We start from the raw sequence: 24,569 nt of genomic DNA, 5'->3' as shown, positions 1-24,569 counted from the left end.
CGTGTCCCCCACCCCCGAGTCTTCATCGTTACGCCAGCTCCTTCATCCCCATCATCTGCAAACAGAGCTGGAAAGATGGCGGCCGGTTCAGGGGCTGCAAGTGGACAGGGAGCTCGAAGCTCTACCGCTGGTCTGGAAGCGTCGTTGGACCGGCGGCTTCAAGGAGTATCCAACACTATGGAGTCAATACAAGGACTCTCATCTTGGTGCATTGAAAACAAGAAACACCACGGCCTTGTCGTTCGCCATTGGATGAAGTGGCTCAAGAAATGTGAGTAGCTTGCCATCGAGGCTAAGCCGCTAGCTAGCATACTAAATGCTAATGCTAAACAGCTAATTCAAATGCAGTTCTCCCATTACTGCGATCAGCATGCAGAGTTCAGCTGTAGCTTTTTTCCACAACTTTGCGGGGAGCACAAAGCTGGAAATTGCACCGCTTAAATATTATTGAAAGTTTTAAATTCCTTAACATATGTTAAAGCAAACGCAGGACGTTGTTGCGACTTCTTAAAATTAGCCGCTAACGCTAGCTAGGCTAACGTTTCGCTGATAGCACTGTTTACAGTTAGGCCTGTTGGGGTGCATGGTCTGGATTAGCCCATCCATCCATGCGCTGCACTACTTATTTCCAGAACTTACAAAGAAACGGGATCTGCGTTGACTTAGAATTTGGTTGCTGGAAATTATTTCTTGTTGTTTGAGATGTCTTAAAGCCGAGTTCCCTTCAAGAATTAACCGTTTAATGCGTACGCTTAATTTTGTGATGCACTAGTTAATAATTTTATGGACACACCTGACTTGACATTCCACGTTAACAAAATAATGCAAGTCCGTGCATTTATTTATTTAGCCAGCCTTTCAAAGTGTTTCAGGAGTAAGACGGCGTGTGAAAATATAACCGTTGTAAATAATATATGCCCTTTACAGTAAAACCCTGTAGCTTTCTGAATTGAACTATATCCTCTGAGCACTACAGTCTGCATTTATAAACTCACAAATGTGATTTTTAATAAGCATCTGTTGCTGAACCAGTCAGGTTTCCATGGTCATTCATTAAACGTCCTTGTTAATTTATTTCCATTAGTTGATATTTCCATACCACATCACCTGAGTCTGTCAGATGTTAGACGTGTGTTTTATTTAGGGGATCTGACATGCCTGACCCCCTCCTCAGATAAATAAAAAATGTGCAGGGAATTGACCTGCTTCTCTTAATATCAGTCATTTGCAACCACATTTAGGATGTTTTGATCTACTGGTTTGACCCTAACTATGATATGATAAAAGTTATGCTGTCTTGATAAAACCAATATTATTATTATAAGTTATTTAATTTCAGTCTGTTATTTTATTGATGTTATGACTGAAAGCTTAAACTGAAATTTTTAAAATCCCTTTCACTAGGTTTTCTTTAAACTATCTATTGATGTCTTGATTGATATTGATGTATGTCTTGTTTTGGTTTCTGACTCACCACATGCTTGCATTTAAATTTTGAGTTAAGTAAAGGGACTAAACGATACAATTCCTAGTGGTATTTTGCTCCACAAGTAGTCATTTCAGAGGGTTTTTGGAGATGGCCATCAGGTGACATTTCCACCACGAGAACACATAATTTCTGTTCCTTCACATTGTTCATATGACTAGACATCCTATGCTGAGGCAGGCCCACAGCAGGCTGGTCAGACCTGGGTGTATCTTATGGGCTGCCGGTCATTTCCCCTTCCATAGCCAGTTAGCAAAGTCTTAAGTTGCCCTTCCAAGAGCTTTTCCTTTGGTGCCTTCTTCAGTGAGGAGCTTTATGGTTGAAGCCTTTATATTCCACTTCTGTTATCTGTTTCAGCCGCTAAATTGAAGTAATGGAGGTTTTTATGATTATAAGCTGCAAGTAAAATTCAGTCATAAAGTCGACAGAAAAATTAAGTAAAGCTCAAATAGATGTAAGATTTAATTTGTCTATCCATTTTTATCATTTAAACATTGTATTAACAATTCTAAATTATATGAACTGTTTTCTTCAGGTTGCGAGAAACTGATATTAACACCGTTCAAATATTGTTTACATTGATTGATGTCGATTTAGTTTGTGCCTTTTAACAGTCTAACATAGTTTATTACCTGTGTTCAAAAGATCTGTATGTCTTCTGAACACAGGTTTAATTTATTTCAGTTATAGCTCCTGGGGATCCTTCGTGAATTATTATTTTTATCGACACATTGGATCTCTCCTCGGTTACCTGTGAGGCTTTAGGTCCAGTAAATGCAGGTTTTTAAAGGTTATTTTGGCAACATTTCTCTTTTAGCTTGAGTACAACACACTGAATGTTTACATCTGCCTGGGTGTCACATTTCTGCCACTGCCAACCAAAACTTAAAAGATTGGCTCAGGAGTATATACTGATTGTACCTCTTCTAGTTTAGGACAGAAAACAAGTGTTCGAGGATGATGGCAGGATTTTATTTATTTATTTATTTGTTTGTTTATTTATTTATTTATTTGGTCTTCTTGGAAAAGGACTTTAGACAAGTTTAATCTTTATTGTTTTAACAAAACAATTTTTTTTGGGTTTTAATCAGCATCCATCTAAGAATCTGACTTGGCAATGTGATGTTTTAGTATTGGGATTCACTTGTGATGTTTTACTTTTGAAATAATGGAAACTGGGTTCACATTTTTGTAGGAAGCAAGAAATAAAATCATTGGAATTTATGAGTTGCATCATACAGGGTGCTTTTCTGTCATAAGTGGGTGATGCTCACTTTACAACTGATTGTGACTTGATCACTGATCTTTGTGAATGCAAAGATGAATGTCATGGCTGTTGGAAGTTCTTGATGCTGGAGACAAGCTCTCACTGCTGGAAAAATGAGGGAGAGGGTTCAGGGGATTGTCTGTCTAGAGTATACACGAGAGAGGATGTGATGCAGAAATTGCATGTTGGGAATCATGATTTTATTCCAAGTTGAGAATAGTTGAGGCTACTTATGTTTATCAGTTGTCTCTGCACATTTCATTGGTATAAATTCTCAGTTATTCAGGTCTTGTTTATCATAAAAGCTTGAATAAAGGAAATTGGACTTCATTTCTTGGTTTTTAAAGACGTTTCACCTCTAACCAGTTGGTTAAGCAGAAACTTCCCACAAACTGATCAGAACTCAAAAATCTCTGCATATCAAAGATGAAACATCAAGAACCAAAAAATAGAAGATTATTTGCTTCTATTTAAGCTCCTTTGATTCTGCACATATCCACAGTAGTAAGAAACGAGTGGAGGGCAGCCTATAGATCAGCAAAACACAGGATGAAACAGTGGTTCTCACCAGCACACACACTTTCACTCACACACAGGCATTAAATACTCGGTTGAAAATGTCCATAAGAAATTTTCGAGCAAAGGCTTTGGACATTTGTGTTTAGGGCTGCAACGATTAGTCGACGTTGAAAAGTCGACAGTGAATTTAACCGTCAACTATTGTCGGTAAAAAAAAAAAAAAAAAGAGTGAGACTGTCTTTTTCCCTGTCTCTGCTGAGAGTTGCAAATGCCCAATAAAGTCTGCCAGGGGAAAAATATGGCGGCCAACCAGGGAACAAAACGGCAGCAGAAGACGGCAAAAGTCTGGGACTACTTCTCATTACACTTACAAAATAAATTAAATACATGTGAGATTTGTAAAGCGGACCTTGCTTACGTAGTGAAATATGTGCCATTTAATAATTGAGATACATAATCCGATTAGTCGACTAGTTGTTTTAACAGTTGGTGACAAATCAACTATCAGAATAGACATTAGTTGCAGCCCTATTTGTGTTGACACATACCACCACTCTAGAAATTCTCAAACATTTCCAGTCCAGTAATGAGTAAAAAGGAAAAGACTTGAGTTTATAATTGGGACAAAAAGTACACACACACACACACACATATATATATATATATATATATATATATATATATATATATATATATATATATATATATATATATATATATATATATAGGGGGAGGGGTCTGCGTAGCACCCACTCCGCATGGAGAAGAGTAACCTACGTTCATTCACGTCAGTCTCCAAAAGTCTCCAATAATACCAGAAAAAGTCGCTAGATTTGTTGTTAGTCGCTTAAAAAAAAGCCACTCGAGGGGTCTGAAAACTTGCTAAATATAGAGACAAAGTCGCTAAGTTGGCAACACTGAGGAATATTAAATTCCCCCAAGCCCCGCCTCTTTCCACACATAAGCCAATCACAGTGGTTGTTTGTCCCTGCTCACGCACATTGGCTGTTATCTTCTTTGTTGGTGTTCGTCTCCTTTTCTTGTATTGAAGTTGGTTTAAATCGGCAAACCAGCAGCTAATTTGCTCATTACTGTGATCTACTGGGCAGAAGAGGGGAGCAGACGTTTGTTGGCAACAAAATGAATTAATTTATAACTACTACAAGAAAAAGACCGTTAAATGTATTGGTCGCCATTGCGCGAGTAGATGAAACATTCACTCGCACTGTCTCACATTTTAGTTGCAAAATGCGACCATTTGGTCGCAGTCTGGAATCCTGAGTGGCAGTGGAGTTGTGCAAATGTGATGTATACATTTTTGTATTTTCTCAGTGCCTCAATCAGCTGTTAGTTAAGTGTAATAAGACCAGCTCTCCCTCACAGTTTAAAACATCCTAGAGGAAACCTTGGTGTTACGTTAACGTACCGGACATATATTTAGCCTTTTGTTTCGTGGGCTATTGTGTAGTTAAATACCATGTCTTTTCGGAAAATAGGGTACCTCTTTCTGTCACCTCTTCGCCAGGTCGTCATTGTAAAATGAGAATAGATTCTCAATTGACTCTCCTGGTTATAAATAAAGGTTACTACTACTACTATACCAAACTGAAAATGGCAAATGGTCTCTGTTGGTTTATAAAGTGCCTTTTAATGTTAGTAGTTTTGCCGAGAGAACTGTTGACTACTATTCACTTAAACACTAATACATTGGTGTAACAGAGCTGCTATGCAAGTTGCTGCCTGGCAACAGAAGAGACTTTGGGTTTGCTTTTGTTTTCTTACTACATCTTGAAATTATTATTATGATTTGCACATCCGTATCCTGAGATTTACATCTGTTTATTAAACATAAATGTAAGTTATGTTGATAAAACTCCAAAACAAACCAATTAAGGAACTCTTCTATACAGTATTCTCTATATTACCGCTAAGATATAGATATTAATACCCCCCACCCACCCACTCACCTCTTGAAAACCTAGCAAATCTTTGGTTGCTTTTTATAGATCAAAATCCTGAACTCTAGTGGGAGGTTTGTTTTTGTTATATGGTCATAGTCTTTCAGTCAGTTAAAAAAAAAAATTCTTTATCTTGCATCACTGCTCCCAGAACAATGCATAATAAAAGCTAATGCAGATGAAGCACGCTAAACTGCTGTGCTCTGCTTGAACCTTTGTATCCCGGTGTAGAGCTGTGCCAGTACAAGGTTGTTGCAATGTGTAGATCATCATTTATTTCTGGCTGCTGGCATTATTCAATTTGGTTAAAATGGTCTGTCCAAAACAGCTAAAAGTTAAAAAAATTTATTTAGTCTGTGCTTGTCCCCAGGTCAATGCAAAGACATTACTTTGCAGTGTGTTTAAAAAGGCAATTTCATCTTATACTTTATGTCAGAATTGTGCTCATATTTGACTGAAGCAATGTGATGAAAAAGCTCTTCAGGTATTTATGGTGGCATTTTTGCCACCATAAACAACAAAAACAGTGACTTGTTTTTCTCTTGAATGGCTTTGCTCACCGCTATTAACTTGCAATTATTTTCTAGTGAGTTGTTTACACCGTAGGTCTTAGCTGTGTTTCTAGAATCGGTGCACGTTTAATATTCTAAATATAAAAAGAAAAAAATGTTCCAGTCCAACAAAGCAGGGCATTAAAATGTTGGATGTGCCTTTTTTTTTTATTAGGAGGCAATATGTGTAATAAGAACAAATTTTATAAAAGAAAAAAAAAATCAATGTGCTGTGTGATGCATTATTGTTATTGTGGCTAAATAAGTTTAGGTGAACTTTACCCCAGAGAAACTCACTATTTTCAAAAAGGAAAAAAAAAAAGAAAAATAAATGAAGTCGATAACATTCACTTTGCACACGTGGCGAAGATGGGTGAAGATTTAAGACACATTTTCACAGCTGAATTACTTCATAGTGGTACCTTGGTCAGTTATGCAGAGAGCATTAAAGTTATGCTGCTAAAATCTTTAGTTTACATCATGTAGGCTAATCTGGGAAAACACCAGAAGTAGGGCTGTGCATCTTTGCTGGTCTCAGGATTCAGTTACAATTATCTTGTAGGGCTCCAGACTAACTTTTTTTACTAGGAGCATAGTGGCCCCTAACTTAAATTTTTAGGAGCACAAGCAGAAAATTTAGGGGCGCACACTATTCACATTTCCTCTCATTTTCACTGTATTGGTGATAAATACTTGAACTATAAATTCAGAAAATACAATGTTTACTATTTACATTTTTTTGTGTAGCAGTTGAAAACCACATGAAAAAAACATCTTACTGGCTGCATTAATACGAACCAAGTAGACAAGGCAAAAATTGATTTAAAAAAAAAAGACAACCTAAAAATATTTAGAACAGCAAAAATAAATAAAAAACGAATTCTGTTAATATTTTCCTTATTTTTTAGTTCAGTTTTTTTTAAGTGTATTTTGTCTTTTTTTTAATTAGGAGTCTGGAACATGTCACACCACTTTTTAAATATTTTTGTCCACACCTTTCATTAATAGATATTACTCTGGCGGTAAACCAACGCAGGATCCTCCAGCAGCAGCTTTGTACATTTAATTTTCAGCCTGGACATGAAACAGAGGAGAACGTCGTCTGCTCTGAATGCAGCTGTGTGCTGCTGCGAGAAGACCAAGCCTCGTATGAGTGCTTTTAGACGGGGGAGGGGTCTGCGTAGCACCCACTCCTCATTGGGAAGAGTAAACTACTTTCATTCACGTCAGTCTCTAAAAATGTCTCCAACAATACCAGAAAAAGTCGCTAGATTTGTCTCTAGTTGCTTTCTTTTAAAAAGTCGCTAGAAGGGTCTTACAAAGTCGCTAAGTTGGCAACACTGAGGAATGATAAATTCCCCCAAGACCCGTCTCTTTCCACACATAAGCCAGTCAGACACAGTTTTCGTTCGTCCCCGCTCACACGCACATTGGCTGTTGTCTTCTTCGTTGATGTAAGTCTCGTTTTCTCGTATTGAATTTAGAGTCGGCAAACCAGCAGCTAATTTGCACACTACTGTGAACTGCTGGGCTGAAGAGGGGAGCAAAAGTTTGTTAGCGACAAAATAAATTAAATTATAACTACTACAAGAAGAAGACCGGTAAATGTATTGGTCGCCATTGCGCGAGTACATTAAAAAATTCACTCGCACTGTCTCACATTTTAGTCGCAAAATGCGACCATTTGGTCGCAGTCTGGAGCCCTGTCTTGTCTACGATTAGATTTTAACGATGCACCACTAGGGTGTCGTCACATCACTAGGGTGTTTGATTCACAACAGCCTATTTCGATTCAATTTTGATTTAATTCAATATCAATTGATTTACAGCCAATTGTGTAACACCACCTATTTTTCTTGAATGTTAAATATTAACTGATTTTGATTGTCAAGTAAATTTTCTCAGTTATTTGAGCTTAATCGGGTTACTGTAATAGTCTGATCTGACACATCTACATGCATTTCTGAAATACCATAACCATACAGTGTTTCCCCAGATTTAGAGCCAGAAAAGCTGTGATACTCGAGACAGAAAAAAATCAGTTTTTAAATGTCCTGATGAAACCATTTTTGGAGTTACTCTAAATATTCTTGAAGTTCAGAAATTGTTAATAATGATAGCTTGTTGAGTTAATAAAACGACGTAAATTCAGCTTGTTCAGCTGTGCGCTTTTCCGTGACGACCGTGATGACGACTATGATGCTATTGATGTAACACCGGACCAGGAGAAATACTCCTTCTGCTCCTCACTGGAGCAAGACTGCTTCCATCTTCACCTTCACCGTCATCAATTTAGAAAACGCTCATGTTTTTGTCTGATTTTCAGCTGGTTGACTTGTTTTCCGACGCATGCATTCTGTCATCTGATGGAAACCTGTGTGCGCGCACATGTCTGTGTGTGTGTGCTCACTGCTGTGGACACAGAGAGCAGCCATAACATGCTGTCATGTAAATCTGATAAATAGCATCAGACTGTTTACTTTTTGATAAAAGGACTAAGTGTAAACCTGTTTGAGAAGAAATGTGACTTTAAATGACCATCTCAGATGTATTTTAAAGTACCGGCGTGGTGACATCACTTCCTGTTGTTGAACATGGCAGTGCCCACAGTCTTAGCGTTAGCTGTTAATGTGAGTGGGAATACACTGCAAAATACTTTCCGGGTTAATTTAATCCACAGTGGTGAATGAAAACATCTAAATTTGACATTATCTCGGCAAGAGAAGCAGGTTTTGGATGGAGGCAACACAGGAAACTATTGGTGTGTATATATATGCTAAGACCTCGCCGAGCCTCTGTAAGTCACACAAGAGAAGGTCATATTACCTGAAAAGGGGACGTATAAAAAAAAATCGATGTCCCAAGTTTTATGAGTCGATATGGATTTATTTCATTTTAATCGATTCAAAACAATTAATCAACATTTTCTTTAAACCAGCCCTGTGTATCACGGTGCATCACTATGTCCTCAATTTTCTTTTTTACTGCACATTGCTGCTTTCTTTATCAGTGAATACAAGCAGTCAGATAATAACGATCACTCTGTTTATTTATTATTTCAGAAGTCAATCTGAATGTCCTGATATGGAAAAGCATCTTAAACGTGTAAATGATATTATATAACCTAATTATTGAGCTCTATTTTTCAATTGCCAGAAAGTCAAGAAACATCATTATAATATGAAATTGTTATCAAAATTTCTTGCTGTAAAGCAGTGTGTTTTATCCTTTCAGTCTTTCCATAGTCATTTCAGACAGAATATGGAAGTTAAGATGTTTTTCATGGCTTTTTAAACAGCAGTGGAAAACTCTAATTGTGGTTTAAAAAAAAAAAAAGTGAACGCACAGATGATGGACGTTTACTTCATGCAGATTGTTGCTGTCTGTGGGACACTGTGGGGCCAGTGGTTGGGGTTAATTAGTTCTTTTGATTGACAGGTATCCAATATACGTGGCAAGAAGGGAGAGTGCAGCACAACCACCTTTATTAGCTGACTAACATAGCGCCTTAGTTTTAGCCCGCCTACCTCTGTTAGCTGGTTAGCTACCGTTAGCTCCAGGTTGACTCAGCTGTGATCATGGTGTTGTGATAATAATTGTGAGCTGTGACACAGTCTCCGATAAGGCATCCTGTAGGTTGTTGTCATAAATCAACTGCAGCAGAGACCAAATCTGCAGATTCATTTGCGATTTCACATTTACTTCAGAGTTTTAGGCATGTGATAATTCTCCCAAGCACGTACCTGTTTACTTCAGTTTGTTGATTGTGTAGTTCAGTGATACGTTTCTGGGTAGATTTATTTGTGCTGCTATGTTAGCCCTGCCAAGCAAACCCAGTTTTAAGAGCATTCTCGACATGCGAGCCACCGCTGTCATGTTTAGCCAGATGTTCCAAAAGATGTTTGAAATCTTTGAGTCCTGGTGTAGTCCATGTAGTGTCCTCCAGAGAGCAGGTAAGGGAAAGTAGAACAGCAATTTTCTGGCCACACTTGCAGTTAGCCATGTTTTCCTCATGAATCATTCTGGGTTGAAGCGAGTTTTGTTTTTCCCAGCTTTAATGATGTTAAAATTCATTGGCTGGTAAGGTCCAAAACATTTAACCTCCAATTTAGCAAAGTGCTAAATTTAGCTTTTATCAAAATATATACTTCATTTTTAGTCGCTAGCAAGGATAACCAACGCTAGCTTGCTGTGTACTTCCATATGCCAAAACTGTAAACATTTATCACGTCCTGACTCATGTCATTTTGACGTTTTATATTACACATTTCACGTTTCTACAATAAAACTATCACATTATGACGTGATATGTTTCACTTTTTTACAATAAAACTATTGCGTTATAACTTGACGATGTCCCTTTTTTTTTAATTTGTGACAGCTCCACACTTCCGTAGTTATGCTAGTCAATGCTAAAGGACTACAAGACATGGAGCTGCGGGTTTGCTAAGAGTTAATGTTAAATTTTGGAAATATTGTGAAATGCAACATTATGATGTGAGCAGGAAAAAAAAAAATCATTCAGTCAGTAACACAAACAGACCATGTATATCAGTGTCCCGCAGCCTAAACAGGTTAAAACAAAACTATGCCAAATATCTGACAAAATGGGAAACTAACAGCCTTTGCAAAAGTTTGAAGCAATTTCTTTACCAACTTTTGATAACTTATTATAATAAGATTAGTGTTTTATATTCCAGTGTGGAGTATCAGTTATTAAAAGCAATGTCTAACTAATATGAAAAATTCAAAATGAAAGAATTACTGAGGTCTCAAGATAAGATTCCAATAACCGTAGACCGTTGTCTAATGTCCATCCAGATAGCAATGCTGTTGTCCATGTTGGCAGATACAAGGTACTCAGGTCTTACCACTTGAGTAATGGCGGTACTGCAAGATGGCGCAACACACAAACAGGTCACTGGATTAGTCTATAAGATAGTGGGTTATCAGCTTATCTGTAATGGTGACTGTTTTTGCATAGATGTCAGTATAATGTGTGTTTGGATGTTTCAACAACATCAGTGAGAGATAAAGTCATACTGACAGTGACTTTTAGGGCTCTATGAATGAAGTCTAGAACATGTCAAGCTGCATTTCATGTGTAAAATGTATTTCATGTGTTTTAATTAAAGCATTTTAAACTATATGTTTAAAGTGCACATAAATAAATGTTGCACTGAAAATTACTGTTGGACTGCCAACTAATCAGAAGCAGTCTTCTACAGTAGTACTCTGTCATTTTGTGGAAACTTAACTAATAGTCGGGCTGAAATTCAGATACTTTTCTTTTTGTGCTTGTGTCGTATTGTGCTTGTAATGACATTTTAAAGGTTTCTCAAGTGACTTTTTGCAAAGTCAGCTTCAGTGTGCGAATAGTGCAATTCACAGAAAATGTTTTTTTCTGTGAATGGTAGGGGTGTGCATCTTCACTGATCTCACTATTTGATTAGATTTTCTTGTAAATGATTTGATTCAGCGATGACTCACTGTGTGTTGCATCCTCAGGTTTCTTTGTTCCCGCACATTGTAACTTTCTTTATCAACGAATTCAAGCGGTGGGATAATTATGACTTCCCTCTTTATTTACAAATATTTGAGAAGTCAGTCTGAATGTCTTGATATTGACAAACATCACAATTATGTTATTTTCAACTTAATGAACTTTAATTTTCCATTGCTGGAAAATAAAGATACATTATTATAATGTGACATAAAAAATGTTGTGCTTTTGAACAGTGTGTTTTGTCTCTTCGGTTTTCTGTCAGTTCAGACAAGTTATGATGTTTTTCATGTTCTCCTTTTTAGCCAGAAAACATTTACCTGTATGTATTCTAGTCAATTTTTAATTGAACCCAGAAAATATTGTTGAGGTAAACATTTGCTTATGGACAATGTTGTTTTAATTACTTTAGTCCGTTAGCGCATGCTAAAAACTAGCTTCTCAGTGGTATTTTCCTTTGACGTTAGCCTTAAGGTAACTTATCGGTTTTTGTACATTTTCATGTGTGGTCTTACACGATTTCCCTGAGACAATGAATGTATTTTCAGTGAGATGCTTATGTTTTTTTTGTGCATGTTTGCTTAGTTTTACAATTTTCCTAAGTTTCAGGACGATTCAGCCTCGGCTCTTCCGAGCTGTTGTAGCAGCTAGATCACTTCACACATGCAAGCGGTGGCAGAATATATACATTAAATTATTATAATCGATTATATGTTCTGTTAATGCAGAATCACCCATGTCCACTTCACAATGCATCTTAGAAAACGATGAATTAAATCAACACCCATAGTGAATGATCTCTTCATGGTTGTGACAGGAGTTTAATATTTATAGTTCTTTGAAAAACAATTGGAACATGCTCCACTGGCCCTCTGATCCAGCAACAGAGGCCGTCACAGTTGAGTTAGCATGCATGTGTAGGGGCGAAGCTAGCGCATTAAGATGCACCGCTCTTAACAACTGTTTCCACAACGCTGACTTGCTGTGTATAAGCTTTCACTAAGGTGACTCTCTTTCCTCTGTGTGCATCTAAAAGGGAACGGTTGTGTGGTAGCAGGTTGTCTTATTTGTGCTGATGTGGCTTAACAGCTGTGTGATTTGGGCTTTTGAGTCTTTGAAATGAATGAAAGTGAGTTAATGAAGAGCTGATTATATCAGTTGAACAGTGATCCAAACAATTTTAACAAGTGTTCACTTTTGCTGTTTCAGTTAATAAAACACCAGTTAAAAAAACAACCTAAATATTACAAAATTGCCTTTTCTTCAGTTTTATTTTATTTTTTTGTTTTATTATTCCTTTATTTGCGAGACTGGTTAAAATCTATTATTACTCTGTGCAAGAACAGTTTATTTAAAATATACAATACTTCTTGCTGCCTGGCACAGACATCTTGTTTGTGTATTTTACATGCCACCTCAGAGAGATGGAGAGGTGTAGCGGATGCAAAGGCAAAAAGGTTGTGGCTAAGTGAGGACGGGTGTACGTTGTTCTCTGTTGCTAAAGCAGCAGATGAGGTATGAAAGTGGCTGATTCCTCTAAAAGCCCATTTTTTTGTGATAAAGTCAATAACATTAAACGATTAGCCAAACCAAGAATAGTTAAATATATTTGCTTTCTTACACACACACACAAAACAGCTCAACAATTATTTCCAAGTAGAGCGTTGCTGTTTTAAAATAAATGTTCTGCTAAAATCAGAGAAAAGGAAGATAACGACAGAATGATCAATACACTGATCAGCTTGAAGAGAATAAATAAAATTTAGCCAAATGAAATTAAACCCTGGAAGATTTAAAGAGATGGTGCTAATGTGGAGCCTTTGGTTCTAAGAATTGTTTGATAAACAGGAAAGTTTCACTGTTGAAAAGTCAGTCTGTGGTTCCTGTTGGGACTAACCTCAAACTCTATTATCCCTAGAATCTCTTACTTATGCTCCTTTTTTTTCTAGCTGACAACAACCATCGCTTGAACCTTTTCTATCTTGCCAATGATGTGATACAAAACTGCAAAAGAAAGAATGCCGTTGTGTTTCGTTCAGCCTTCTCGGAGGTCCTTCCTAATGCTGCTCAGCTCATCAAGTGAGTACAAATAATTTTCAGCTGTACAATGTGATCCAGTGTTGCACTTGTTTTTTTTCCTCTTATGAAAACTTCTCTGCCAGCACTGATGTGTCCATACTGTGCTGTCATTTTGCTTTTTTAGGGATGGGAAAGTTCGAAAGTCTGTGGAAAGGATCTTTACAATTTGGGAGGAGAGGAGTATCTATCCTGAGGAGGTCATTGCCCAGTTCAAAGCCAACTTGAACAAAAAGGAAAAGGAGCGGGAGAAACAAAAGGAAAAGGAAAAGGAAAAGGAGAAACTAAAGGAAACTCCCCCTGCAAATGGTCAGTTTGTTAGCTTTTGAGTTTATTTTTATCAAATCCAAAAGTACCATCCTTAAGGTTCAGGTACAGCTACACATGGGTGCTTTAAAGATTTCCCTTCAGTTTCCTCCATGATGTCTGCACTAAAAACCCTAATTTTGTGGTCTTTGATGTATCATAAAACACCACACACATAAGGTCCAATTGTAAGAGAAGACATTGGGAGTGTGTATTAAGAAGGAAAGAGGTCTTTATCAAAGATCAGGTTAATGCATTATCAATATTTGTCATTTATTCGGTGTGAAAAATGATCTAGTATTGTATATAGTATTGTCTGTGAGTGGTGGAAGTAAAAGGACCCGTAGAGATGGCAGGGCTGCAAGGAGAAAACCTTTTCAGACCAAAAAAGAAACACTGTTAGATGTTTGCTAAAGACCCTGTGGACAAGTCAGGTGGCTGTTGAAAGCAGTTTTGTGGAAAGATTAATAAAAACTTTAAGAGCTTTTTTTTTTTTTTATTATTCAAGCAGTATTTTGTTCAGAGAAAGAGAAACTACCGTATGCTGGATTCCAGCATGAGAAGCTTGTCCTTCTGTAAAAGTTGTGTATGATTTGGTACAACTGTACTTCATTTGTTTTCGATGGAACAATGAATTCATAGTTATGGCATCAAATTTTGAAGGACAATGTGAGGATATCTGGTGGACTGAGTATCATCAGAAGACGATAGGTTTAAGAAGGTTCATGTGAGGAAAACCCATCATCCCAGAGTTGTAGCAGTTCTGCACAAATGGATTCTGTAAAATTCCTCCAGGTTGATGTACAAGACTGCTCATCACTTACCAGGCATTTTCGTCTGCAATTATTACTATATAAAGAGATTGGCTTCAGATGTGCACTATGCTTATTCAGTCATATGTCTAAAAAAATTATAACCAAGTAAAATTTTGTCTTTTTCATTTTAATTTTTCCGCCTTTAGAGCTTCTGCAAAAGTCTATTTAAGTCACATATATGAAGAAACATGGACAACAGGATAAACGTCACGAATTTGATCACACCTCTGTACATTAAAAATGTATTTCTTGATGCATTAAATATTGGTTTTGATTTTTTTGTTGTTGTTGTTCTCTAGCCACCACCAGTACCAAAGCTGACCTGAAGTCCAAGATCGTTGCAGAGTTCACAGTAAGTTTTTTTTTTTTTATCTGAGCTCCCTTTAAGTAGTACTTGTCTGTAACACAGCCAAGGATTATGTTACATATTCTTTTTCATTTGCCTTTTATTCTCTTTTCTAGCCCCAGTCCCTCATTGAACAGTTGTCAAAATATAAGCGAGCTGTTGCCGAAGAAGAGTTCAGGGAGAAGCAGCTTGCAGCTCTCAGAGTGGACGTCTGCAGTACTGAGGCCCTCAAAAGACTTAAAGGTCAGAACACATGCAGGTTGATTCTGCATCATCACACATCTGTTTTCCTCTGAAGCTTCAAATTGTAATATTTGATTTAACTACCCATCAAAACACAAATTCTCACACATAATTTGTGAAGTTGTAAAAGTCATTTGAAAGTGTTGAATTGTTTTGCACACCCATTAAATTTACAGGAGTAAAAAGATGAACTATGTAGCCATTTATCTTTTTTCTGCAGATGTCTGTGTGATGTTTCGATTGTTCTTCAGCAGAAAGTTGTTTCAGTAAAAACAGCTTCTGTAAATAACCCTGAATAAGCAGAATATTATTCTTGAAATGAGACGTTGCTTCTGTTTTTATTTTTTGTAATGTCTTGAGCTCAGCAACTTAACCTAAAGCTGTTGGTTTAATATGTGTCTCATGATTTAAATAGAAAAAACCTCAAAGCTTACATTGACATAGTCTTATAATATTAAAATCCCAAGGAATCTTTTTTTTTTTTTGTTTAACTTCTTACTTGTTTGTTTTGTCTGTCAGACAAGGCAGGAGGGAACAAGTTTGCCAAGGACTTTGAGGATGGCAGTCTGAAGTTGCAGGAGTTTGTCAGCTTCCTGGAGAAGGAGTTGAAAACGGGGCCGCCCCTGATGGACGTTCTGGGAAATGCAGACATTTTCTATGAGACGCAGTACAAAGAGGTCAAGATCGTGGCTAATGTGAGTGATGTGTTCAAGGTCACCATGGAAAAATATAAAAGCAAAGAAATATTTTTATTTTTGGTTTATATAAAATTGTTGGACAGTTGAGCTGTTTTTGGTGATGCTGTGGTGTCATTTCCATTTCCATCTACAATACTGTCTCTCCCCTCAGGCGTACAATGCCTTTGCCAACCGGGTGACCAGTCTTAAAAGAAAACTGGATTCTCTCAAGTCAACACTACCAGGACCTGAAGACTCTCCTCTCCCTTCTCCATCTGAAGATGCCCCCTCCCCCACCGGCTCTGACTCACCCTTTCTGGGATTAGACGTTGGAAGAGCTCAGGTGGATCCAGAGCTGGATGGCAAGGCAATGGATGAGGGAGAAACACAAAGTGACAACAGAGACATGGAGGACATGGACATGTCTGATGAAGAGGCAAACAATGCTGCAGTAGAAGGTTTGTTGCTGTAGATTTATAGTTGCACTGTGATACAATATCTCCTTACATAAATCTGTAAGAAGCTGCAGACTGATTTGTTGTCATTTGTAAACATATCTCATTATTGGATTTTATTTTTTAATTACAGATAACAAGAAAGACAAGCCATCTTCTGCTGTTGCCAAGATTTCAAAGTCAGAGGCACCAGCAAAGCTTCCAAACACACCTACTTCTAAGACCAGTGCTTCTGCCACAGTTGCCCCAATGACTCCCACATCTGCTAAAGCTACAACTGCTCCAACCAACCCTCTGGGAGTCAATCTGGCCAAGGTGGACCTGGGAAAGATTAGCTCTATTCTCAGTTCACTGACATCTGCCATGAAGAATACAGGTGTGTTTGGGGTTGGGAGAAGACTTGATGTCAAAATGCATTTCAGTATTTCTACAGGTGTATTAAGCCTGGTACATACGTCACGAGAGGCGAGAACGTTTTTCTTGCTGTCGAGGCCACGAGAACAAAATGACGTCATTTTGTTCCCGCTCATGTGTTGTGGCTTGTTCTTGACGCATCCTCCGAACAGAACTTTCTACTTGTGGGGCTCTGAGAAGTATTGTGTGATTGGTCGGACTTTTAAAGTGGGCGTGGTTATCGCAGAAAAGCACAAAGTAGAAAGTTGTCACTTTCAAACGGAGGGTTATGAAAAATTTCCCGTTCTATATGAGAAAGCAAGTGTTTCTACGTACATCGCGCTTTCTTGAGGTGCAGGGTAACGCACACAAAAAAGCCACTATCTTACTTTACCATAGACTGTGTATGACAACAGGTTTCACTGTGGAGTAGCTCGACCGCATTACTTTTGGGCCGGTATCAAAAAGACGCAGCGTTGCAGCAGCGCGGTTCATCACTGCTCATAGATCAGTCTGACAGTGATGAGGGGAGAAATCTCAGCTTCACAAACAGCAACAATGCGCAGTATATTTTTCCAAGTTTTTTTTTATACAACTGCCAGTTTTGTCGGTTTTCCGTGTCTGAGACCCATGTTTAATATTTTTTTATATATATTTTTTTGAAAGCCAATTTTGTTTATAGAACAGAGACTTTATTTTCTATCATACTTGTTTTTGGTTGTGTTTGCTTTTCATTCACTGTTAAAGCGATTGAGAGTCCATTCTATTTATTGTTTTTGTTTTGTTATTTAAAATTTCTTCCAGTTCCAGTGCAAAATGTTCTTTAGTGACTACTGATGACGTATGTGATTGTTGAAGGGGTGTCCCAATTCGAAGGGGTTGACTTTCAGCCCTACCCCTTCTAGCTCCATTTTTAAGGGGCAAGGGAAAGAGGTAACAAAGAGAAATGGGATTGGGCCTTTTTGGCAAATCAGTATTTCAGCCATTCACCTTATTTAAAAAACTATATATTTACCACTTTTTTGTGTTTAATGAGTTACAGATGGGATATTTTAATATTTTGGTTTAAAGTCTAACTAATAGGTCATGCCCAGATTACATTTCCTTTTGCCACAGATTTTTTAAAAACCCAGCAAAAGCCTTTATATAGTTTTTTTTCATAACATGGAGCATTACTCTGGTTTCTCTTTAGCTCCAACAAGTGTGCCCTGACCTTCTGCTGAACTTGGTGTTGCCAGATCTTGTGAAAAATCAGTGACAGTTACCTTGTGAATAAAAGGAAATAAAAACAAAGAAAGGCCAAAAGTTTCTTAGACAGACTAAACAACTTTAAAGATTAAGGCATGATCAGCAGTGTGTATTAGCAGATCCAATAGAATACCGTAGTATGGTTAGGGTGTGTACTAACGCTAGAGAAGATTGGAATACGTCACGTGGCTCAGTTAGCTTTTTGCTTACTCTAGAAATGAGCTTATTGGGATTAAAGTGATAAACTGATATTTAGATGCCAATGCCTTTTCATTTTTTTCAATAAGGTTTGACTTAATATCAGTTAATTGTGTTGATTTAACTATTAAAATGCAAAAAAGTCAACACATTTAAAGTGATAAATAATTTTAAGCAGGAATGTACAAGGCTTCGAGCTTTTGCTGCTGTTGCAGCATCTCTTAGTATCTGTTTTGTTTCTTCTTTGTTTGATACACACAGTGTAATTCTCACTGCCAGGCAATGTGTAGGCCTATGCCTGGTAAGCATGAACTTTCTGTCTTCCTAAAGTAAAAAGTGAATAAAGATGCACTAGACTGGTCATTGTAAGCATCAAGTTGGAACTTGGCCATGTTGTGGCTGAAAAGGGAACATGGTGGGGCTAGCTGAGGTAGAGGACATGGTTCATTCCTGTTGCAGTAGATATGACATGCTGCTGCTTTTTCCAGAAGGTCAGACTTTTATATTTATAACATGTCTTTCTGAGCATATCTTTCTAAGTGTGTGAAATGGTCTTAATTTATCTTAAATTGGGACTCCCTTCTGTTGCAACAGATGAATGAAAATGTAAACTACAATTAAATAATATAAATGATAAAAAAAATAAATAGCTAAAAGCTTAAACTAGTTCCAGTTAACTGAAGTGAAGCCATTGTTTTACTTATGATTTCTGATTACTCCTTTTTTCCTCTTTTACCATCAAACTTTAATCGTCACCTATTGCACTATACTTTAAAACAATCATGACTGATTTCTCTGTTGTGACGTGGAACGTTAATGGGTTGAAAAAGCCATTCATGGAACATATGCTGCCCCTTGTGAAGGGTTTCATGTCAATCAACTGCTGTCCATATTTGCAGTGTTTGCTGAATACCTCCTGTTGCCTTTTGTCTGTATGATCGCTAATCTGTGGTCTTGTGCTGTACACAGTATTCTCTGCTTGAAGCTGCCATTCCCGTAGCCCTGGATATTTGTTGGGTGGTGGTTTTGGTTTTGGTTTGTGTGGTTGAAATGGAGTTCTCTACTGGATTGGGTGAGGCTGGGGAGCCTGCTTTAGGATGTGGGAGTAAGGAGCTTTGAGACCAGTGGCAATCTCCTGTATAGTGTGTTTCTGGGTTGTGTGTAATGGAAAGATGTCTGTTATTTTTTTTCTGTTAATGTTTGGTTTTATCTGTGCTGCTCTTCTTTATTTAAAAAAAAAATGTTGCAGAATATTGTGTATCTTGCCCGTACAATATATAACAACATCCTGTTCTTGCCCTTTTTTTTCCAAGTCATTCTCCTCAGATTGGTGACAAAGATTTGTAAATATTTCAAAGGTTTGTTGTTGAGAGCTAAGAGGATATCATACCAGCATATGCACACATGCATAACACACTCCTCTGCCCAAAAATGTGTGTCACCCACTTCAACCGGGTGGTGGTAACCTGGACTTGTTTTTCAGTTGTACAAATTTTACTACGACAAAATTGATCTCTGGGAAAATTGCATACAAACAAGGCTTTAGACATACAGCTCTTACTTGTTAGCTGGATAAATTAATTATTTTGATAAGATTTTTTTTTTAGACCATAATGAAATTAAAGGTAGCTGGTTCTCTTTTAGGTAAAACTGTAAAATATTGCCCTTTTTCAGTGGCCTTGAGCTTATTTTCTGTTTTTGCTTGCCTCTTGACAGCCAATCCGTCACCTCGGCCATCTCCTGGGACACCCACTACGCCCACTGGCCAATCGGCAGCCTCCAAAGCTACTCCACCAAGCCCTGCATTGGCCAGCATCCTGTCACGTGTTGACATCACCCCTGAGGGGATCCTCAGTGCGCTGTCTAAAACCAGTACACCAGGTAAGACATAAATGGCATTTTGTATATGATTTACAATTTGTTTAAATGGGGGAAAAATTTTGAATGCATTTCCTAATTTCTCACTTTTTTTTTTTTTTTTTTTTTGTCTTGGAACAGCTTTTTCTTCTCTCCTACAGAATGTGACTAACACCTCATCTGCCCCCTCCACCCGAACCTCTCCAGAATCAGCAAGTGGCAAAACTCTGGTATCCCCAACCACCCCAAAAACAAAACCTGCTCTGGGGAACAGCCTCAAACGAGAGACACCTGGAAGAACCAGAGACTGGGAGGAGATTCGACAATCTCCTCCTCCACCTCCTCCTCGTCCTGTAGCGCCTTCTGTTTCTCCTCCCAGTTTAGAATCCAAGATCAACAGTTTCTTGCAGGGTAATCCAGGTTTTAGTCTCGCTTTAGGTGATGTCAGTCCAGATGGGGTGGATGGGACCCCGGTGAGAGATGAGGCAGCTGGCACTCCGACACAGGATGAGATCATGGACACACCTGGAAGCATGCCAGAATCTTTAGGCTCATCTGGAGGGCATAACCTCTCACCCACAGCCTATCGCAGTGACCCCTGGGATGCTGCGATCACCCCATCAGGAAGCGACAACGATGGAAACTTTTTAGGCTCCTCTTCATCCAGATATGGAGCTGGGAAAAAGAGCAGCACAAAGTTAAAGGATAATGAAGCCATGAGGAAGCAGATCTCCTCTTCTACAGGTAATGATATGAAGGGTAAGAAAGATGAACGCCACAGCCAGCCAAGGATTATGGGAAACAGCAGAGTGATGGGAGAGAGAAAACTCTCGGCCGGCTCTCGTAAGGCAAGCTCTGGCTCTGATGATGGAAATCTGAGTGGAAAAAAAGTGGACAAGGGAAAAGTGTCGACAGGTGGAGAAGGGGAGGAGGGCCAGTACCATCGTATTGAAACACTTGTATCACCCCACACTGAAGGGGCACCCATCCAGACTCTTGGGTACTCTAACCGACCACTTGCTGGGGAACGCATCAAGACAGTAGAAAGCATCCGTGTGATTGGTCGAGGCTCTCGACGAGGGGGGGGCGCTGGCAGTCGGCCAGGGGTATCTGTGTGGTACGAAGAGGAAGAATACCGGGAAGCTCAGCCTCCCACACCCCAAATCATTCCCCCTCCTCTTAACATTAGCCAGGGAGGTGCTGAGGACATGAACCCACCCATGCCACCCCCTCTTCCCCGTCTCCCTCCTCCCCCACATCTCCTCATCCCACATCTTCACCCTCCTCCACCCCTTTCTCTCCCACCTCCTCTTCCTCAGCCTCCGTTCCAAATGCCGTACCACGCCGAGAACATCCAGACTCCTCCTCCACTACACCTCCAGCATCCTCCTACATCCCCTTTCTTCAGCACTCCTCCACCAATCCCTCGACCCCCTCCACCTCCTGCACCACAGCGCCTTTCACCTCCACCTACTCACCCTTCTGTGCCCTCTGCAGTCATGGTGGGGGGAGTGTTGGTCCCTGTCGATCGTCCCTTAACTCTTCCTCCCCCAATCAGAGGCGAAGTTGGAGATCATTGCGGAATGGGGCCCAGAGGAAGCAAAGTGACCCCCCCACCACTCATGTCATCGCTGCTAGGCGAGCCCCCTAAGCTTCCTCGCCCTGGCACAGTTAAAGAGCCTTTTGTCCCTCGCCATACACCCCCCCTTCATCGCCCAGGTACCCCAGGTGTCCCTCCACCTTTACTAGGTAGAGTGAAGGAGCCTCTGAATCTACCTCTCCCCTCCCCTTCCCCTTCTCCCACATCATCCACTCCCTCTCCCTCCACACCCAATTCCCCTGCAGTCGACTCACATCTTCCCCAGAAACCCCCTGCTAGTCCTCCAGCTCAGCCCCGCAATCAGACCTCCAACCCCGTTCCCCTCCTCAACTTGCCCAGTCCTCGACCCCCAATCCTCTCCACCCCTGTCTCACAGAGACCCCTGCAGCGAGGCCGAACCCCATCTCAAGATCTCTCCAGAGTTGGGTTTCGTGGGGGGAAGCGAGCCGGCCCTCCATTCCCAGGCAGTCCCTTCAATGCACAGAAGAGGCCTTTCCTACCCCCACGCTACTGAAGTGGTCGTCTATGGCAAGCTGAATGAGAAGTGCAAGCCACACATCTAACAGTGCAGTGTGTGTTAGCCCTGCTGGTATGAGCTCAGATATATCTTTACTCTGTCATTTAGCTTGAATTAAAGATACCTTAGGCTGTGTGTAAATAGCTGATTAAATCTTCTTGCTTCAGCGTGGTGACCAGTCATCATCACATTGTACTCCAAGGTTATCACTTACATAGTTCAGAGTGTTGTGTAACAACCCACTATCTTCCACTTTTCACTAATCCATACACAGTAGATAAATGTTTCTTTGCAAGAAAGTCATGATCATTCAAATAAAACTCCAGTTAACTCAGTTACGAGGTAAAAATTATTATACCTGTGTGATTCAGGGGTTACTTTACCTCAGGTAACCAGTGAAACAGGTTTGGGTCTCAGAAAAAAACTCAAGGCAGCTGTTTGGCATTTTGGGAAATGTTTACCAGCTTTCTGGCTGAGATTTGAAGTAAAACTGTTGCCACTCATGTCAGGCTGCTGTTTATAAAGCTTAAAACCTAGGACAGAAAAAAAAAAACGATTTTTTTCAGTACAAAATCTAGTTTTATAAGAGATTGTATGCTAGGCAGTTATGTGGCCAGGCAGCCTCACTGCTGGTTGAATAGTGCAAACAGAGTAGACTGTTTAACTTAACCCACATTTCAAATCTATATGCTCACCTAAGTAAATGCTGTGCTGTTACTTGCTTCATATTAAAGATGAATACGTCCTGTAGCTCTCAGCAAAACGTATCACATTTCTCAAAATGTCAAACAAATTCAAAAATGTGTGACTGAAGTGATGACGTTGGTGTATGAAAGTGTCCTGCGCACCTCAAACTAGTATTTCTCATTTTGAAGTGATAAGATTTGTTGATGCAGCTGAAGTTAACACTTGTTCTTATTTCCAAAAAATCTATTTGTAAATATTCTCCTCTTGCTCAACCTTCTTCACCCATCTATCCCTCCCACTGTACATTACTAAGCTTGTAAATATAAAGAGTGAGTTGATACGACTTTTTCTTTTTCAAACTTTATTTCTGTAAATGAGAACAATGATGATTACTCACCCTGTTTCTTTACTGTGTTTGAGGCCTTGGAAAAGCTTTAACCCTGAAGAATTTCTCTGCAGTGTCTTGACACACCTTTTTGTCCTTTTGAAACCACAGAAGAGGAGGCTTGAGATAATTTGTTTTTTTTTTTGTTTTTTTTTTCGTTTGTTTATTTTTTCTTTTCTTTTTTTTATCGCCGACATAATTGTCTGGCTGTGCGCGTTTCAGAATAGAGTAATGAAGATAGTAGTGGAGTGAGGTATTTCCTTTTGAACCACACTTGCTAAGCTTCAACATGTATTGCCTTGAATAAAATCCAGAGTTTCAATTGAACTGGGGGAGGGGGTACTTTATTTGGTTACTATTTATCTCTTGAATTGCGCTGATATAATTTTTTTCCGCTACTTACTTTCATATATTTACACAGCTGCTGCCAATTTGACATTACATCAGCATTCAGTAGCTTTTATTTTATTTTTTATTTTTTAATAAGATTGAATTGTCAATTATCCCCTTGCAGGCAACCACTGACTGAAAAAATTTGAGCTTGCAGGGACATTTTTAAATGATTTACTGAAACAATCCAGCTGTTTTTGGGGCTCTTTATACTTTTTTCTTTGCTAATTTCATGCTTCCACCTTCAAGTCCCTGTGCTTAATTCCAGCAACACTTCTGCTCCTCTCAACCCAATTTAGGGTAAAAAAAAAAAGAAAAAGGTAGTTTATCTCCCTTTTTGTGAGTATTGTTGCTACAATGCTGCTCTGTTACGCAGTAGTTTACTCATTCAGTTAGAGGTGCAGACTGTGTTGCAGTCAATGCTTCATGTCTCCTGTGTTTGATCCAGAAGTGTGTTTTCTTCTGTGCTTATTTATAAGCCAGCTTATCAAGACTCTACAGATTTTTACTCAAAGTTTGTGAATAGGTACGTTGTAAAAATGTAATAAGATTCGTTACACTGTTTTCACTACTTTGTCTGTTACTAGCCACTGTTAACGCTGCAGTCACACCTCGGAGCAGCTAATCATCAGCACTAGTTTGCAGGGATGACACTGCATGAAGAGAAAACAAGAAGAGTTGTCAAACATCGTCATGCAAACACTACTTTTAACATTTTATTTGTCCCTGTAAATAACCACTCTTTTGACTTCAGAAGAACTTGGTTTGACAAATTGAGTTTGGAAATGATTGAACATGTGACGAAGCTGATGGTCTGTGTATTTGATTAGTTTCACTGCTGTTCTCATCAAGGATGCTACATCACTGGTCTTTGAGTGTCCAATCCTTTCTGGTGTTATGAACATGCACACATTCTGCAGCAATTATATTTCACAGTGATTATACACCCAGCATACTCGCAGAGGAAAATGGCTCTTTACTATGTAGCAGAATGATGGTCATAGGGAGTCTTTTGAAATGCTTTCATCTTTCTCACATAGTTAGAGCATTTGTAACGTAGTTGTTGGCTGCACTCCTGACTAATCAGGTAGT

General features: G+C 39.0%; 1 protein-coding gene across 2 annotated transcripts in view; it reads left to right on the top strand.

The window, feature by feature from the left end:
* The first annotated feature begins 66 nt into the window (after window positions 1–66).
* rprd2b (regulation of nuclear pre-mRNA domain containing 2b) overlaps window positions 67–24,569 on the top strand; it is a 27,935-nt gene continuing 3,432 nt past the window's right edge. The window contains exons 1-10 of one of the 2 annotated variants that reach the window (XM_041987349.1): window positions 67–271; window positions 13,234–13,363; window positions 13,488–13,669; window positions 14,781–14,833; window positions 14,944–15,070; window positions 15,590–15,765; window positions 15,920–16,205; window positions 16,336–16,578; window positions 19,758–19,922; window positions 20,040–24,341. In XM_041987349.1, coding sequence (XP_041843283.1) covers window positions 76–271; window positions 13,234–13,363; window positions 13,488–13,669; window positions 14,781–14,833; window positions 14,944–15,070; window positions 15,590–15,765; window positions 15,920–16,205; window positions 16,336–16,578; window positions 19,758–19,922; window positions 20,040–22,012 — 3,531 coding nt within the window. In that variant the 5' untranslated portion in view covers window positions 67–75 and the 3' untranslated portion in view covers window positions 22,013–24,341. Of the gene's footprint in view, window positions 272–13,233; window positions 13,364–13,487; window positions 13,670–14,780; window positions 14,834–14,943; window positions 15,071–15,589; window positions 15,766–15,919; window positions 16,206–16,335; window positions 16,579–19,757; window positions 19,923–20,039; window positions 24,342–24,569 lie in introns of those variants that run through there. The other variant, XR_006010681.1, reaches the window with a different exon arrangement.

Source organism: Melanotaenia boesemani, chromosome 6, assembly GCF_017639745.1.
Source record: "Melanotaenia boesemani isolate fMelBoe1 chromosome 6, fMelBoe1.pri, whole genome shotgun sequence".
Taxonomy (NCBI): domain Eukaryota; kingdom Metazoa; phylum Chordata; class Actinopteri; order Atheriniformes; family Melanotaeniidae; genus Melanotaenia; species Melanotaenia boesemani.
Note: the sequence above shows the minus strand (reverse complement) of the source record. Positions and strands in the feature narration are given on the sequence as shown.